The 13227-nt window shown below is 37.1% G+C and overlaps 1 protein-coding gene across 4 annotated transcripts in view; it reads left to right on the forward strand.

Annotated features, from left to right (window-relative positions):
• The first annotated feature begins 7891 nt into the window (after positions 1–7891).
• Positions 7892–13227, forward strand: part of DMXL1 (Dmx like 1) — a 130782-nt gene continuing 125446 nt past the window's right edge. For all 4 annotated transcript variants that reach the window (XR_003792589.1, XM_029216002.1, XM_029216003.1 and 1 more), the window contains exon 1: positions 7892–8109. Coding sequence is in view for 3 of the 4 variants with exons in the window: in XM_029216002.1 (XP_029071835.1) it covers positions 8023–8109 (87 nt within the window). In the remaining variant the exon portion in view is untranslated. The remainder of the gene's footprint in view (positions 8110–13227) is intronic.

Genomic DNA, 13227 nt, shown 5'->3' on the forward strand with positions numbered 1-13227 from the left:
ATTCTATAATACATACATGAGTGAGTGCAAGCATAGCTCTGATAAGCTTTTTTTATAATCTAATTGGGTAAAAAACCTTTTTCCCCCGTGCACACATCTTCTGTTTTCTTTGCTTTCAGAATATATGTCTTTTGTAATTATTCCTTCCCATGTTTGAGAAACATTCCCCAAATTTCTGTTCATTCATTTACCTCCCTATCTTGTCTTACTGTTTCAGCTAGGAGGAAGTGGAAGGCTCTGATCATTTACCGAATCATAGTCCCCCTTCTTTTTTTTTTTTAAGACAATTTTTTTAGAGAAGTTTTAGGTTCGCAACAAAATTAAGAGGCAGAAGCAGAGATTTCCCAAATACCCCTGCCCTCACACATGCATAGCCTCCTCATTATCAACATCCCTAACCAGAGCGGTACATTTGTTACAACTGATGAACCAACACTGACACAGCATAATCACCAAAATTCTTGGTTTGGACAAATGTAGAATGACATGTACCCATTTTGACAGCACAGAGTATTTTCAACACGGTTTTAAAAAGACTCCGTGTTTTATCTAGTCATCCCTTACTGCCAACCCCTGGCAATGACTGATCTCTTCACTGTCTCCATAGTTTTGCTTCTTTCAGAACGTCGTATAGTTGGAAATCATACAGTATGTAGTCTTTTCAGGTTGACTTCTTTCACTTAATAATATGCATTTAAGGTTCCTCCATGACTCATCATGGTTTAACAGCTCATTTCTTTTCAGCACTGAATGATATTCCATAGTCTTGATATACCACAGTTTATTTACCTGTTAACCTACTGAAAGACAGAGTGTTTACTTCTAAGTTTTGGCAAGTGTAAATAAAGCTGTTATAAACATCAGTGTGCAGGTTTTTGTATGGAAATAGTTTTTAACTACTTTGGGTAAATTCTGAGGGGCATGATTGCTGGATTGTATGGTAAGAGTACATTTAGTTTTGTAAGAAACTGCCAAACTATCTTCCAATGTGACCATACAATTTTGTGTTCTCAGCAGCAATGCATGAGAGTTCCTGTTGCTCCACATCCTCTACAGCATTTGGTGTTGCCAGTGTTCCAGATTTTGGCCATTCTAATACATATGTAGTAGTATCTCATTGATGTTTTATTCTGCATTCCCTCATGACATATGATGTGGAGCATTTTTCATATGCTTATTTGACATCTATATATCTTCTTTGGTGAGGTGTCTTTTAAGGTCTTTGGCCCATTTTTCAATCAGGCTGTTTGTTTTCTTATTGTTGAGTTTTAAGAGTTCTTTGTGTATTTGTGATAACAATCGTTTATTAGAAGTATCTTTTGCAAATATTTTTTTCCCAGTGTGTGATTTGTCTTCTCATTCTTCTGACATTGTCTTTCACAGACCAGAAGTTTTTTATTTTACTGAAATTTCACTTATCTATCGTTTCTTTCATGGATCATGCCTTTGGTATTGTATCTAAGAAGTCGTCATCAATCCAAAGGTCATCTAGGTTTCTCCTATGTCATCTGCTAGGAGTTTTATAGTTTTGTGTTTCAATTTTGGGTCTGTGATCCACTTTGAGTTAGATTTTGTGAAGGGTGTAAGGTCTGTGTCTAGACTAATTTTTTTGCACATAATTGTCCAGTTTTTCCAGAATCACCTTTTTTTTTTTTTCGGTAAGTGGGCCTCTCACTGTTGTGGCCTCTCCTATTGCAGAGCACAGGCTCCGGACGCGCAGGCTCAGCGGCCATGGCTCACGGACACAGCTGCTCCGCGGCATGTGGGATCTTCCCGGATCAGGGCACGAACCCTGCATCGGCAGGCGGACTCTCAACCACTGCGCCACCAAGGAAGCCCTCCAGCACCATCTTTGCTCCATTGTATTGCCTTTGCTCCTTTGTCAAAGATCAGTTGACTATAGATCACAGTCTATTTCTGCATTCTCTGTTCTGTCCCAGTGATCTATTTGTCTATTCTTTCCCCAAAATCACACTGTCTTGATTACTGTAGCTGTACAGTAAGTCTTGAAATCAGATAGCATCAGTCCTTCAGATTTGTTTTTCTCCTTCAATATTGTTTTGGCTATTCTGGGTATTTGCCTCCCATAAAAATTTAGAGTCAATTTGTCAACATCCACAGAATAACTTGCCGGGATTTTGATTAGAATAATCCCTCCACTTCATTACTCTCCCAAAGCCCAATGCTCTCAAGTTGCTACCGGCTAAACAAAACTGCCTGCTGCTGTCTTCCACATGGCCTCTCCTTTGCCTTTCAAAATTACATCTCTTGACTTCTGCTTCCCCCTTAATGAAAACTCCAGTAGGTGTTAGAAGACCCACAATCTGATGCATGTGACTTATTGGTAATTCCAAAACATTCCAAGAAGTACTTGCCTTTAACCAAATGAATACCTATAATTGTCTGTGTATCAGGGAGTTTTCTGGTTGGAGATGTTTACTTTACCATTTAATAAAAGCTGCCCTTTATAGTCTGGGTGTGGGTCAAGGTAAGGAGGTGAGCTTTCCTTCCATCTTGTGGAAGGAGGAGAAAACTGTTTTGGGAAGATGGTTCTTTTTACCAGCTGATCACTGAAGACTCAACTTAAAGAAGTCCTGTCTCTTCTCATCTTGCCAGCTAGGGAGTAAATAGTAGGCCCTGACTGAATCCACTTTGGGATTCAAGGGGCTTTGGAGAACACTTAAAGGGCCTTTGCAGCCCAAGAGATCTGAGTTCAAATCTTTGGGTGGCAATATGACCTTGGCCAAGTTATTTAATTTCTTTGAGTTTAGGTTTCTTCATTTGTAAAACAGAGATATTACCCTTAGAGTGTTGTTGAGATTTAAATGAGATAAATAAAATACCTATTACAGTGCAGATCGGGTGTTTAATAAACACTAGCTTTTATAAATAATTGCCCTTTAATTGTTTATGGGTGGAAAACCCTCCAGTTGAGCAAGTGAGGGTGAGCCAATAGTATTTAATGGCCAACAGTATTTAATCTTCAAATATTAGAGGTACTGGAATTAATTTTTCTATAGTAACAGTATTATAAATAATGGCTAGGGTCCTATACCATTGCTCAAATATCTATTTAACCTATAATATTGCTGATGGAGTTTTCTATAGTAAGGTTGCTGTTGGCAATACAGGCAGGTTTCTGGGGCAGTCAATATCTTAGATGCTCAGAGATCCTCATTATTTTTGTGAGATAATGAGTTCAGAATGCTTACATGCAATTCCAGCAACATAGTCCTCCTGATTCAGCCTTTGTTATACGATTAGGAACTCTTTTCTCCTGACCTCCCTCATCTGTTGGGTGTTGGCTGTGGGGATGGAAGCCCCTCTTGGTGGGTCCCTTGGCACAGGCCCTAGGAGGAAAGGGATTTATATTAATGAGTTTAGGATGGCAGGGAGGAGGGTAATGACAGGGATGTCAGTAAATAAGCTAGTGAGAAAGAGGCTTGATTACTTCTCCATCTGAGCTGACTTCCTATATGCTCCTCCCCCCACCAAAAAAAAAAAAAAAAAATCTCAGAGTTTAGCCTGTTTGCTTTTCCTTACACTGTAACCACCCCTCAAGTCTGATAAAAGTCCCCTTTCCCTTTAAGACCAGCACAGAAGAGAGCATATCTCTTTGTCCTACCAGTCCCCAAAACCACAGTACTTTGGTTTTCTAAGAGATTTTGCTGCTAGCAATAAGGCAAAATAAGGCAAAATTTTATTTAAAAAAAATTATTTAAAAAAAGACTTCCTTTTTCAGACCCATCCTTCCTCTTTTATTTCTTAGAAATAAAGCTGAAGAATAAAACTAAAGAAACTACAGGGAAAAAAAGAATGAAAGAAACTAAAGGGAAAAACCACAAAGGCACATAGCCTTTGAGCATTCAAAGGACAGAATAACAAAATTCAATTACAGATCAGGGAATAGTTAGATTCAAGAATTCCCCTGGACTTTTTGTGTTAGGAGGTGGACTTGTGGCCTTTGGGCAGAGGGGACAGGGAAGGGAGGATGAAAGGCACAATTTACCTCCATCTCTTCCATTTCCTTATCTTACTAATTTTGCTACAAGGTCAGAGTTATGCTCAAGTTGCATAAGAAGTCAGGACTGGATTTAGGATTGAATAGAACCTTGTTAAGGGGGAGGTGAGTGACATTACAGGGTGATCTATGAAGAGCAGCAGTTTGAAAGTAAAGGGATTGTCTATGGCCACTTCTCCAAGGTAGTTCTTCAGGGACTCTTTTTATATATATGTAAGTCAGGTCCTGTCTATATTCAGGGTTCAACTATTAGTGAGGATCTACTCTGTGCTATGATAAATATTGGGGAATCAGGGATACAATAGATGTATTTAAAGATGCTTGTGTAATCATCAACATGAAATGTTTTACTAATTAAGCTGAGTGGTCATGCAGTACAACAACCAGTCTGCACAGCAAAAGCTATTTCATAGATCATAGAGCAGTAGAGGATTCTTCCTATAAATTAGGGGTCGGCAAACTTTTTCTCTAATGGGTCAAACAGTAAATATTTTGCTTTGCAGGATATATAGTCTCTGTTGAAACTACTCAGCTCTGCAGTTGTAGTGTGAAAGTAGCCATAGACAATATCTAAATGTCTATGCATTGCTGTGTTCCAATAAATTTTACTAATGGACATGGGAATTTCATATAATTTTCATATATCATGAGATATTTTTCTTCTATTGATTTTTTTCCAACCATTTAAAAATGTAAAAAACATTCTCAGCTCAAGGACTATATAAAACCAGACAGCAGGCCGTAGTTGTAGTGGAATAAATAGATATAGTAAAAGGATTTAGTTGTTTCATTGAAACAGTTCATCTGCTAAACTTCAAAGATAGGTTGTTGAATGGGCATTTTTTTCTGAATAAGAGTAAAAGGAATGTCCTCACTTTTCATTAGTTGTTGTACTGTAGTCCCATAGTTTTGGATACAGACTGGGATGGCCTCAGAACATTTGTGGCGTCTCAAACATCACTGGAAAATTTGATTTGGACTGAGGTTTGACACTATATGGAAAACTTTAGAAAGAATAAGTATATGTCAAAAGGTTAGATTTAATTTAATAATAATAATGAGTAGCTAACATCTATTGAATTCTGACTATGTGCTAAACACTGTGCTCATTTAATCTTCATGATAATTGTATGAAGAAAGTCTATTACTATCCCCACTTTACAGATAAGGAAAGTAAAGCACGGAGAGATTAAGCAACTTGTCTAAATGGCTGATTAGGCCAGGAGTCAAACTCTTGTTTATTTCAAGGATGAAGGAATTTAATAAAAACTAACAGATGTTTGTATGGAAATATGTTAATATAAATGTTTCAGACATTACATGAAATTTCTAAAAATCTTATATGTTCTGGTATAAGTCATAATTCTAGTTGTTACTTTAAAATGTATATCTCAGAAATAACTAAATTTCCTTGCCAATTGCATTATTATGTACTTTCATCAAATCATTAACCATGGTCATTTTTTAGTCGTTTGTCATTTACAGACAGTTCTGGGTGTACTCTGATGCTTTCGCAAAAATGTTCCCATAAAAGGGTTTCATCTTCAAGGAATTCATGGAAAAGACTCTGACAAGTACTGGTTTCTGGTTTCTGACTATACTGCTGAACTGAATGAATAAGCATTTTCAGAACTCTAATGGAAAACTGATGAATTCATAAAAGTGCTAACAAAAGATCAAGATAAAAAAAAATTAATTACATGGGACTGAGTGAACTGATAAGGATGATTATAAGTTTTGTGACTTTCTGTTTGAATAATAAAAAAAAAAACTAACAGATGTTTATCAGGAATAAAAATGCCAAGTAAAATGTGTTGATAATCAGGTTAAACTTGTTAATTTTACAGATGACGAAAACAAAGTTTACAAGACATTTTCCATGGTCACACAGCAAATGACAGATCAGGAGTAGATCTCAGATTTTCTAACTACTAGGTCCCTTAGTTTCTTTTATTCTGCTAAACAGTATGCCCTTCAAAACCAAAAGATAGGCAGAACAGAATGAGTAAACATGTTAAACTTTGGGCTATACACAGAATTTATGTGGAATATAGAAAAACCTTGATTTAAGATGTAAAATATAAAATTAACTTAAAGTCATTTAAAATAAAATCTGAATTAATAATTAAAACACAAACTAAACTGTATGTTAGACCTCAATAAAATAGGTTTTTTTTTTTTAAGACAAGTTATGTTTTAAATCCCTTATTTTTATGAGGAGACTGGGATAAATAATGGAATTCATTTACATCTTTCAAATTAAAAAAAGGGAGATGGCTCTTAAATTTATTTTTTTTAAAGTTTTTATTATAGTTGATTTACAATGTTGCATTAGTTTCTGCTGTACAGCAAGGTATATCTGTTATACATATATCCACTAATTTTGAGATTCTTTTCTTAACCTTATTTTTTAAGTAACTTTTTTTTATTGCTAAACGAAGTATATGTACAGTGCAAAAAACTTAGGGAAAGCAAAAGGAAATAAAATTACCAGTACTCCTCCTACCCAAGTAATAGTGTGAACTTTTTGGGGGGTTGTTTGTTTTGCTTTCTGTTTTTTGTTTTTTTACCACAAGAAAAGGATATAAAATCAAAATCAGTTCACCAATTTTTTTAAAAAAACTACTTTTTCTTTTTTTTTGGTGGGGAGTTCCTATTTACATTCACTCATTTAACATTTTCTGAACACCTAGGTTGGAAAGCGCACTGCGCTAGACACTTGGGATACAGGACAGTTTGTCCCTAAGAGGTTACCTGGGAGGAGACATAAAGAGATGTTTATCAATAATAATACAAAACTTGTCTTAAAATACAATTAGAGTTGAATCTCACAGTTGAGACTGTGACACTAAACATTCTGGAATTCTTAGGTTTTTCCAAAACAGCTCAACGCAGGGCTGGTGCAGTACTGTTATCAGCACTACTTCAAAACGAATGTTAAGTTAAACATTGGCGAAAACCCTTCATTTTAGTACTTGTCAAATGTTTAAACCTTTCAAAATTTTCCTTTTTAGCGAACTGGAAACGCGCGTCCTGCCGAGGTAACCATTGCGCGGGGACAGAGACACTGCAGGGTTCACATTCACTTGGAGTATTCGCGGGACGCCTAGGGGAGCGGTGCTTCTTGGGACTTGTAGTCTCTACCGGGACCGAAGACTCCGCAACTGCATTTATAATGCCCTTCTCCCTTTTAAGCTTTCTGGCCCAACAGTCAGATTAAGCCCCAACCTAAAGCATAATTTGACAACCCTTACCTCTTCCAAGGCTCTTTATATTTTTACTAGGTTCCTTACGTTCAACATTCAAACGCTTATCGTCCCTCACAAGCCTCAAAGAGATTGGTCTGTCCTCAGCAGTGGGCGGAGCCTTAGGTGGACTGGATCTCTGGATTGGCCAACATCTCACTCGAAGAGGCGTTTTCCACTTGCCGTGCTGCACACTGTGGTAAAAAAGTAAATCGTTTACCGCAGTGTTCCTTTTCGCCGCGAGAATCTCGCGATATTTCCGCCAAAGGGACCTAGCGACGCGTAGAGAGCCGCCGAGGCCAGTGGGGGTGGCCGGCACCGGAGCAGGGAAAAGCCAGGTTAGGGGGCCGAAGACTAGCGGGTGCTGCTTGCGCCATTCGGGTTCGGTCCGGGCCAGCCACCCAGAACCCAGAGGAGGTGTTGTGGACGGCGTGTCCCTCCTGGCCGGTGAGTCGGCCCGGGGTCGCGGCCGCTGGGTCAACCCCGAGTTTCACCTGGGCCCGCGCGGGTTGTGACAGGTGCGCGGAAGAGCGCGGCGCTCCGCCCGCTCGCCGGTCCGCCCCCTCCGGGCCTCGCCCGCGCGGGCTCGGGATGTGCTGCGGGCCGCAGCTGAGCGGCCCCCGCTCCTGGCGCCTGGCGCTGCCGCCGTCTCCTCTCAAGAGCAGCCGCCGCCCGTGAGGGAAAGAGGGAGGGAAGCGGCCGCTGACCCCGGGCATGAGCCGGACGCGACATCCGTTGCTGGATTAAGGCGCCGACATGAACCTGCACCAGGTGCTGACCGGGGCTGTGAACCCCGGCGACCACTGCTTCTCCGTGGGCAGCGTCGGCGACCAGCGCTTCACGGTGAGTGAGGGAGGCTCCCGCGTCGCCCGTGGCGAGTCCGCGCCCCTGAGTCAGCCGGGCTTGGCCCAGAGTGACGGGCAGAGGCCGAGAAAGCCTCGTTGCCCTCGCGGGGCGTCCCCTACGGAGGTCCTAGCTCCTTAGGGCCGGCGTACCTGGCCTTTGAGAACGAAGGAGGCAGTAACGCTTCGGTCATTGAGTTACTTAATGTACAGAGGCTAAACTCGGAAGTTAGAATGTGTTGTAGGATTTTTAAAGTTTTTAATCTGACGTCCTTGGGCTGGGGAGGTTTACTAAAATCGTTTATCCGAGAATCGTTGGTGTGTAATGTGTATGTGGGCTTTTTATTGCCCCACTCCATAGGCTCTAATTGTCAAGTTGAGGAATAGTTGGGATTGGTTTCATTTCTTCCTCTAAGTTTAGGTCAAGTGTCTTTGTAGTGGAAAAGAATGGGTGTCTTAAAAACAGGTAGCTGTCAACAACTAGCGCTGAGTGAAAACAGTGCTTTTCACTTATTTTTCTTTAAATTCACTGGGAATAACTTTGGAAAGAAAAAACTATTTTTCGTAAATGGTTCACTCCTGCTATCCTTTGAATTCCATATGTAACAGTTTAGTAGTCCTGGGAGGCTTATATTTATTTTAGATTGTTCACATTAATTACTAAAAGTTGCATTACTGTTTCTCAGTAAAATTCCTCTTTGGTGTGTAGTGGTAATTCCAGGTTAAAGTTTAAATGAAAGTGTCTTGTTTTTCATTTGTTTTCCCCAGATAGTGAAAGGAAGAGGGCCCCAAACTTTTGCTTTTTATCAGTATATTGACATTTTCTGCCTTAACTATAGCGGTTTTTTTTTAAAGAATTAAGTATGGTTTTTATAATAATTTCAAGCTATAAGTCAGTATTGCACATGATAGCCTATATCTGAATATATGTATAGTGCTCATGATTTTTGCTACAACTTGAATAGCTATCTCTTAGTTGTGATTAAAACTTAATTTTGCATAAAAAAGTGAAACAAAATAAACATCTTAGTAGATGCCCTAGGTTTTCTTCTCAAAGGATTTTGACTTTTTTTTATCAGTCGGAATAAATAATAGGAAAAAAAAGTAGTCATTATTTAACATGGTGTGGGCATTTAATACCTGAATTGTGCTTTTAGATCTGTGCCAACCAAGTACTTTGCTTTCGAATAGAGTCTGTACCTCCCCTGTAGAGTGACTCATACACACCTTAACTTGCACTTGACACTAGCAGTTTTAGAGATTCTAATTCTAAATGTTGACCTTGCTTCAATGCCCAAGAGGAGGGTGAACTCTGAGGGTCTCAGTGGGCAACCATAGTCTCCCTGCAGTTGAACATTGCTCACTGCTCTTGCTATTTAGAAAATAAAGATCATCCTAAGAAGATTTTGCTAGTGGGAGATTATAGGATGGTAACATTACATTCTCTGTCATCTCCTAAAATTATATGAGTGCTTCCTCCAATGTAAATTCTAACAACTTTTTCTAAGAAGGCATTCAGAATCTATGTAAGCAGTGATATGAACTTGAAAGCATATACAATATGATGGCCTATTTATACACCTAGATGATCCTTCTAAGTGTATATAAAATCTTGGTGAATGCTTCTGTTATGTTAAAGGAGAAATGAGTTAATGTACCAAAGATGAGACTATCCTACGCCATCATGTAGCTTGTTGCACAGTTCTACTGAATTTTAAAGTCTGTTTCCATAGACCAGGCTTTAATCATCTCCCACCAAGCCTACTGCAGATTTCTTCCAGATCTCAGGAATCAGTCCAGTAAATAAGGTAAAAATAAACATTTTGTTGTTATTTAGTATAAAGAGATCCCAGGTCTCTATAATTTTGGTGATAGTTTATTAACAATCATCTTTTTTCCTTTGCAGCTAATCCATCCCTGACTCTCTAACATTAAATTGATATTCCGTTATAAACCAAGTTTCTTGCCCTCAGTCTACTGGACACTATATACATCTTAAATTTATCTCTCTTGAAATTACTGTCTTTGCTAAAATGTGGAATCTGTTGTTTACTCCTTGAATTTTGTTTTTAACCTCTTTTGATTTTGGCTTCTTTTTCTTTTCATAGAAAGAGAGCAAACATTATTGGTAGATGGTATGTGCAGACTAAAAAACTCTCTCCAAATTCCAGTTTTACTTGAGCTAGGGACATGAAATCTTCCTCTTGCAGGCCCACTTGAAGAATTACTTTGTTTGTCCTGTTACATTATGCCTTCTCTAAAGACAGACTTTACATTCGTAGTTCATCTCTTTGCATGTTTGCAGATAACTTATTTGTTCTTGTTTTGAAAGATTACAAGAGATGAGATCTCGTTTTTTGAATAGTCTGACAGGTTTTAAATTGAAATGAAATTGAGTGCCATTTCTCATGGATTCTTGATTTTAAAATATGAAATTACTAATATAGTTAGTATATGTAAGTATTAGATACTTTTTTACTACTTAAACTGGCATCAAACAATTTTGACTTTTCTCTTAATAAGAAAGCTTCTAGTAGGCAGTGACCTTTTCTCTTATACTTTCAAAGCACTTTATTTGCACTTTCATTATATTAGTGACCTGTCTTGCCTTGTGTATGTCTTCCACAGTTTCATTGTGAGTGCCTGGAACAGTGATTGAAGTACTGGTATTACCTAATAGTAGAGTCATCATCTGAATTTGATTTCCAACCTAGTCCTTATAGTTAGTTATGTATCCGTGGGCAAGTCCTTTTACATTCTTTGAATTTCTTTTTTTCTTATCTGTAAAGTGGGGCTAAAGAAGAACTTATTCATAGGGCTGTTACATGAAAAAGTGCTAAGTTCATTGCTTAGTACCTGTAAAACCCTTAAAAATGTCAGTTATTATAAAGGCTAAACTCATTATAATGCATAGCACATAAAAAGTGCTTAATAAATATTGGTTGAATTGATGACTAATAGATAAAGAAGCCTTATCTATGTAATTAAAAATTGTTTTTTTTAAAAATATTTTTAATAATTTAGATTTGAGTCCAAATAAAATACTTCAATTAAAGTTTAAAAATTTTTTTCCAAAGTCATTTATTACGCATTTTGCCATAAATATCAGGTGAGTAACCAGGAGAGATTTCAGATATCCGAAGCAAAAATTCTTTAATTTTTCTTTATTTACATGAATTTTTCTCTCACTCCTTTTCCCTTGTTAATTTCATACTGTCTTTAGAGTGAAAGTATATGAGCAACCTGGTCCTAATCTGTTGACAACTTTTGTTTTTAGACTAAAAATTTTATTTGTAAAAGACAAATAATAAGTTAAAAACAGGCATAGTTAGTTAGAATCTGGATTTTCTAATGTTTCTGTGCATGCAATAGATTATCCATACTTAGTGTTGAAATTGTGTTTTTACTGAAATGGAAAGGGAGATAATTTCCAAGAGAGAGATTGTGTTAATATTTAGGACTTGCAGTCTCTAGCTTGGAATTTAAATGCCTTTGTTATACGAGGGATAACAAACATGTAATAACTCCAGACTCCCTTTTGTATTAGACAACTCTGTGTTCCCAGCCAAGGGGACCCAGATTAGAAGTCAAAAGACTGACTGCAGCTATCTGGGTGTTGGGAGAGAAATGGAGGCTGAATTAGCATTCTCCTTCTTTCTGTAATAGTAGTTTAACTTTTTGTTTTGTTCACTGTAGGGAAACCTTTATAGGAGGTTCTTATTTTGGAGAAGCATGTTAATGTTTGTGGATGGAGAGATACAGGAGGGGAAAGTTTGATACTTTTTGTATCTGGAGAAAGAATGATTTTTGTGGTACTCATATGCTATTACGAGTACAAATTGGACTTCTTTTTACATATTTAGCCTATTTAAAAATTTTATGTTTTAAATAGTATTAAGGTTCCTTTAAAATTATTGAAGTAATACGAATTCTTAATGTTGTGTTTAAAAAAATGAGAATAATGTTAATTACAACATGCCAAACATAACTCATTTAACCAGGAAGTATACCAGGAAGAAATTCTTTGGGATATTTACCTGGTGTGGTTGGTTAAAACAAAACAGAGAAAACAGGAAATCTAAGTACAGAAATCACAGGATTTCCAAATTAGAATGTTGACTGTTGCAGCCTTGGGTAATTTTTGAATATTGGAGAAGGTTGTCTGCCAAATTTAAAGTTAAAAATCATGTTTCAATTGTATGCTTGAAAGCACACATATGAACTCAGTTCTTTCTTTGCACCTTGTTTAGTCTCAAAGTTAGTAAACCCAATATTATGTATGCCTAATAAAAGGATTTTCGTTTCTCAATTTAATTTTCATTGCTTAGTAATAATAAGTTATTCTGATTACAGATCTTTTGACAGAAGCAGCTAGTGTACCAATTACAATATATACATATTAATTTTGAAGCTTAGGTAGTGCGGCAATTTATTTGATGAACCAGTGCTGTTCTTTTTGTTTTGATAGTAATAGGGCACCTTGAAATGAATTTTTCAGAACAATTTATTTTGGAAAAAATCTATAAAACTAGTTTTAGATTTTGGTTTAGAATGTTATGTGTAGTATTACATCTTAGGTTTTTATTTAAAACCAGGGAGATGGGTTATTTTTATTTAAGAATTTAGTAAAATGGATTATTTTAAAATCACACACAGCCCATTTTATTTATTTTTTCTTCTTTATTTTGTTTACGTGTGAATTACATTGATTGACTTTTAAAATTGAAGTACAGTTGATTCATAAATACTGTGTTGGTTTCAGGTGTCCAGAAAAGTGATTTGGAGATTGTGTGTGCGTGTGTGTGTGTGTGTGTGTGTGTGTGTGTATGTGTATACACACACATATATATGATTATGTTCTATTATAGGTTATTACAAGAATATTGTCCCCTGTATTATACAGTAAATCCTGTTGCTTATCTGTTTTATGTATAGTAGTTTGTATCTGTTAATTCCATACTCCTAATTTATCACTTGCCCCCCTCCCTTTTCCCTTTGGTAACCATAAGCTTGTTTTCTATGTCTGTGAGTCTGTTTCTGTTTTATATATGGATTCATTTGTATTATTTTTTAGATTACACATATAAGTAATATCATACAATATTTGTCTTTCTCTGTA

The sequence above is a fragment of the Monodon monoceros genome, unplaced genomic scaffold (genome assembly GCF_005190385.1).
Source record: "Monodon monoceros isolate NGI ecotype Baffin Bay Population unplaced genomic scaffold, NGI_Narwhal_1 Super_Scaffold_12, whole genome shotgun sequence".
In the NCBI taxonomy this organism is placed as follows: domain Eukaryota; kingdom Metazoa; phylum Chordata; class Mammalia; order Artiodactyla; family Monodontidae; genus Monodon; species Monodon monoceros.